Raw genomic sequence first — 5754 nt, forward strand, 5'->3', positions numbered from 1 at the left:
CAGGTATAATGTTTACCTGGTTCACAATATAGCATGTTAGCATGCTAACTTTTGCCTGTTAGCACCAAACACAAATATTTAGTTATTAAACATAGCATTTGACATACAAAACTTAGCTGCTGAGATACAGTATTTGAATGTGTGCCAAAGTGGTGAATCAAACAGATCCTGACAGACATTGCAAACCCTATAGTTACATAATTAAGTACACTGCCAGTGTGGGAAAAGAAAATATATTAAAAATGAGAGAAGTAAATGAAACTATCAAACAAATTCTGTTAGTAAGTGTGAGTCTGTATGTAAATTTTGATGATAGCTTTGTTAGGCTCACTTACAGTAGACATGAAATTTTGCTTAAGGCTGAATATAATATAATATAATAAGAAGAGCACAGACCAGGTCTGACATGCTGGGCCCTGACTGTGACAGTAGCTGGTGAAATGTGAAATGGAAAGGAAGTAGTGAGGCTGCGTTATTAATGCCAAACGTGCCTGGAGGTGTAGCTGTGTGGCAGGCACGTGGACAGAAAGTCTCAGTACTCTACAAAGATGTTTAAATAAGGGTTCACATTAACGCAAATCCTCCGACAACCAGGAAGAATTGCCAGGTAGCATGTTACATTAAAATTTTTATTTTAAACAAAATGGCATCTACATATGAACATACACAGACTTTTCTCATTTATCCAGTTGATCCTTTCCTCCTCTGCAAGAATCACTTAGAATGCCGAAGAAGAACGGAGGGGAAAGGAGAACCACCTGCATGTACTCACTAAGCAGCAAGTTCTAAGTTATGATGTTAGCTGCTGATAGCATCCTAATTTAGTCCACCTCTCTTACATTATTGAGTCATTCTAAATCAAACGAGTGTGATAAGGCTGGTGAAATATATTGTAACTACAAGTCTGTGGACCGATCTTTGTTTCTACTGAAGCCATGGAGGAACAAATATCATTATCCAGGGTTCGCTTGATCATTTTTTGATAAGGATAGCTAAACTGAAGCACAAACAAGCACAGGGAAGCCAGTTTTCCCTGAGGTCTGTCACACACTCACACACACATACACACATCCTTGATTTTGCCACTTAATGGGTCCATACAGAGACTTGTATTCATTTCCGGGAGACGTCCCCTAACCTTAACAGCCTCTGGTCCCTGCAAAGCTAGCGTGCTCCTGGTTTTTGATCCCCACAAGTACAGAGAAACAAGGCTATACACACACGTTATCATTGTTTCTTCAGAGAATGATACAGTGTGCAAATTGAAATCTTTCATTTTCACCCTCATTTTCATTGTCTCATGTGCTGTGGCTTGTTTTTGTACAAATTGAGGTCTTGTAAGAAATTAAAGTCTCAGACAGAATGAAACCAGTCTTGCAACTTATCACTTTTTTCCTTCAGAAGCGAGGTTAATCTAGCGGATGAACTATTATAATGCTGGGAAACTGGCTGGGAATCCAAACCGAAAGAATTAGTAGATTAACTGATAAGTCAGCTGAGTTATTCTTAAAGCAAAACGCCAAACATTTGATTGTTGCAGTTATGAAAATATGCTGCTTTTCTTTATCTTCAGCAATAATAAATGGTACACAAATGTTACAAAATAAATCACAAGATTAGAAAACACAAAATAAACAGCACCAACACTGGCAGTACAAGAGTCCAGCTCAGCCTCACGTTAACATGTTAAGATGAGCCTTTCTATGGATAAACAGTCTAGGTTTCTAACCAAGGTTTTAGGCTCAGGGGGAAGAATGCATTCAGCTATGGACTGTAAGTTTAGATTCTTATAGGCTGTCTTCTTCCTGAAGTCTTCCTCACTGTCTTCCCATTAGCACCTTTACTGGCTTGACTAAAGACACTGGTGAGATCATTTTAGTTAATAACAGCTTCCTCCTTATTTTAACAGTTGTTGTGGTTGCTGGAAAATATTTTAAATGTGTCACGACTGGTAAACGCCATGACAAATAACAGGGAGAGACCAAACCAAACTGCAGCCCCACATCAGGACTTGTTTAAAAGGAATCAAGTGGACCTCTAGTCCTAACTTTAGTAGTCCTAGGTTTAAAGGGTTAGAGGCTTGAGCAGATATCAGAAGAACTCAGGAAAGACCATTCATTCTCAGGTTCCTGGCTTTACTGGCGAGCTCAGTTCCAGTACAAAGACTTTCCTTTATTTATAATGTTTTCATAGTTTATGAGACGCCTCTCTATCCTGACTGTCTCCCTAAATAATATTGTATAAGTTTTCCTTAGGTCACTGGGAGCCCAGACTTGTTTACATCTATATAGGCTCCACATCTGGAGTCACAGTACTTTCCTCAGCCTGGCTGTGACATGATGTTATTCTTTAGTCCAGCTAAGACATTATTCAGCAACAAGTAGATTCAATATAAAAGTGGCATGAACCTCGCCCTATACAACGTGCATCCTGCTTAAGAGAAATACAAACATTACAAATGCACAATGTAAAAAAGACAAAGAGATATAAATATGATATTACATGCTCAGAGCAATGTTAGATCACCTAACATACTGTAGGTTTAACTACTCTGAACTAACCTCAGTGGGTTGCCAGGTCCCTGTATCCTGGACTATACCCCAGCTGTATTTTATCTTTAGATGCCTTTTTTCTTACTCCTGTTATACAGTCATGTTGTTCCCACTATAAATAACAACCCATGACATTTTCAAATTACACTTATTTTCACACATCATTGTTGAAGATTGTTCATCGTGAATGCCACTTGTATCAATGAATGAATAAAATTTTTCTTAAGTTTTATATATATATATATATCTTTTTATTAATCTCCAATATACCAATATCTAATATATTCAATATACAAAGCCACTATATAATCATATGGTTACTTGTGTAAGAGCAAGTGTTTTGGCTGACAAATGTCCAAACACTTAACACCTGAACAAATTAGTGCTGATAACTGATTACAAAGAGCCACACCGCTGTTTTTAGCAACAGTGTTATTGCAGTCTATACACAAGCTTCTTAAAGGATGTAGCTGATGTTATTCTAACTTTATATTACTAACACACTCACTTGCCAAAACCAGTGATGAAGTTATGCTACTAGTATAGTATAGTATAGTATAGTATATGCAGTCACAGCCTGATACCTTTTACCTCTTTGCTACAGAGCTTAATTGTCATACAAACACCATTAATACACACTAGAGAGCCACGCAGTTGCACCTTCATCACATGAACAGTGTCTCTAGTTCAATGTTGTGCAGACAAAGCTGTGCAGTTTCAGGGCTGCGGTTCTTTGTTTACACTGTTTAGCATTCATTGTAATGAAGAAATATGTCACCCAGTGCAACAGAATGGCTTTTTATAAAATATGTTTTTAATAGTTTTTGGACAACAGTGGCTAATTATGAAAGGTCTAGCTGTGCTGTAGCTGCTAATGGAGCAATTACCCAGTACCTGTTACAAAAACATACTGTATTGTTGAATACCGTGTCTTCCTTTAACATGCTGCATGAACACATTGCATATCCAACTATTATGAAATGGCAGTAGAATTAAGTCATCAGTGACACATGAGGGCTACCTTCATCCACCTATTTTTGTGTATTTTTGTCAAGGGATGTTTTTCAAGGTTTGGTCTTGACTGTGAGCGACCATTCAGACAGAAGCCATCCATGCATTGGAGCAGCACAGCAGCCTGCACTGGTGGGGCTGTGTTGTTTCATGCATGATAATAAAATATGGCCCATTTGAGTTACAGATTAATGTGTCTAAAGGCTTATGAGACACTAAAACACTGCACACCAGTTTATAATTCTCACAGGCAAAATTTTACAAATCCCAGTAATTATCACTGTGGCTGCAAGGTGGAAACAGTAGAAATATGGTATTCACATCACAAAATATTCTACCAGGAATGTTCACTTGCATGTGTGTGGTGGCGTCGTGTCGGTTTTTTGATTGGTTCAACATTTCTGCTGCATTAGCACCTCTGCTGCACCAGTGGACTTGTCTTATTGAAATGAACAAGGGCTAATGTCACTCTCAACATGATCTTAGGTCTCAGTGCTGTTTCAAACAGTGCCATTTCATGATTCAGCATGACAATGCCCACAGCTAAAAATAAAACTACACTAAATAAATGACCTGTTTTTTCATTTCGCTTGAGTTTGTCTATTTTGATTACACCTGCTTTAGTCTGCTTTGCTGAAGTATCAGGTTTATGACCAGAATTGATCCTTGAAAAGTTGTTTTATGATTAATTGTTTACCTGGTTTGGTCTCATTTGGCCTTTTTGACTGGAGCAACCAGTAGGCACCAGTAGACTGGATAACACCATAAGGTCTCCAAGCCATCACAGCATCAAATGCTACAAATGTTTTTTTTATTTATTGACTGAGCATATCATGTGATACTGCTCTGTGAGTGTTTGTATGTGTCTGGTCTGCCACTTCCTGAGGCTGGCGGTGCTGTAAGGACCCTGATCGACTGGCAGGGGAAACCTTCACTGTAGTAAATGTGAGGACACGGAGAGAGAACATGATCACTCTTTACAAAGGCTGATTCTTTTTTTTTCCTCAAATGTTGTGGCTCTTTGTACTTGCTCTGAATGGCAGGATAGAAATCCGTGCCGAGCCCTTTGTCCGAGCTTACCTGTTTTTGATGTTCATTGCAGATGGAATGGCACTCCTCTGAGCATGTGTGTTTTAGTAAAGACAGTCTTAAAAGCCTATGTTGTTTGAGCTGAAAGCCCCAGAATGCATTGCTAAAAGGTTCTTTCAAACAGGGAATTCAGCATTTGACTCTCTGCAACAGTATCTGTTGAATGTAAACAGCTTTTTTCTGCTTCTCTATTCCCTCAGCACTTTATCAGCATCAGTCAAACCCAAAAACATTTAAAGCTTTTTTTTTCTTCTTGCACATTGCTGTTTGTTTATTCATTGAATAAATCAGCTAACCGGATCCTCCCATCTGTCTTACAGAGGATACAGCCTTCGAGGCAGGTGTGCGCGTGCAGATCCACAGCCAGGCGGAGCCCCCTTTTGTTCACGAGCTGGGCTTTGGCGTGGCCCCCGGTTTCCAGACCTTCGTAGCCACACAGGAGCAGAGGGTAGGTGTCCCTGACTTTCCACTGATATCTAGTTAATAGCTTTTTTATCACTTCTCCTTCGCTTGTGCTTTTTTTTCCTCCTCTAATCACATGTTCAGCTTATCACTCAGAGATAAAAAAAAAAGCCTCTGTGATAAATAACTTGTCAGAACAGATATGATGACATTTTCTGCATGCATGTGCATGAGTGTGTGTCCCAGTACCATCTGGACCCTCAGTTGGCCTCTGTGTGATAGTTATGACTTCCTCCTTTGTCAGTGGCTTTAACCTTGCTGGTACAGAAGCGCTTCACCCCAACTCCGCCCCACTCCATCATACTGAAGCTTTATTCCATGATGCAAGGCCATTATTACAGGCTGCAGGCCTCACAGATACGTGTGGCCCAAGGTATTTGATGTAAAATGCCTTTCACCGGCTCATATTTAACAGCTTTGTTTTTCACTTCTTCTGCCCTTCCTTCCCAGTGACTTGGAAACAGGCTTCAGTGAAGATGTTTCTTCACTGCCAAGCTCAATGTCTTTATATTGTGACACCCCTCAGCAGCGTGTCACTATCCATTCATCCATCCATTTTCCTCCGCTTATCTGGGACCGGGTCGCGGGGGCAACAGTCTAAGCAAAGATGCCCAGACTTCCCTCTCTCCAGACACTTCCT

At 39.8% G+C, this 5754-nt stretch overlaps 1 protein-coding gene across 4 annotated transcripts in view; it reads left to right on the plus strand.

Moving 5' to 3' along the window:
• Positions 1-5754, plus strand: part of asic2 (acid-sensing (proton-gated) ion channel 2) — a 360784-nt gene that overhangs the window by 337882 nt on the left and 17148 nt on the right. For all 4 annotated transcript variants that reach the window (XM_020605428.1, XM_020605427.1, XM_020605429.1 and 1 more), the window contains one exon: positions 4973-5100. In XM_020605428.1, coding sequence (XP_020461084.1) covers positions 4973-5100 — 128 coding nt within the window. The remainder of the gene's footprint in view (positions 1-4972; positions 5101-5754) is intronic.

Source organism: Monopterus albus, unplaced genomic scaffold (genome assembly GCF_001952655.1).
Source record: "Monopterus albus unplaced genomic scaffold, M_albus_1.0 scaffold70.1, whole genome shotgun sequence".
Classification (NCBI taxonomy): domain Eukaryota; kingdom Metazoa; phylum Chordata; class Actinopteri; order Synbranchiformes; family Synbranchidae; genus Monopterus; species Monopterus albus.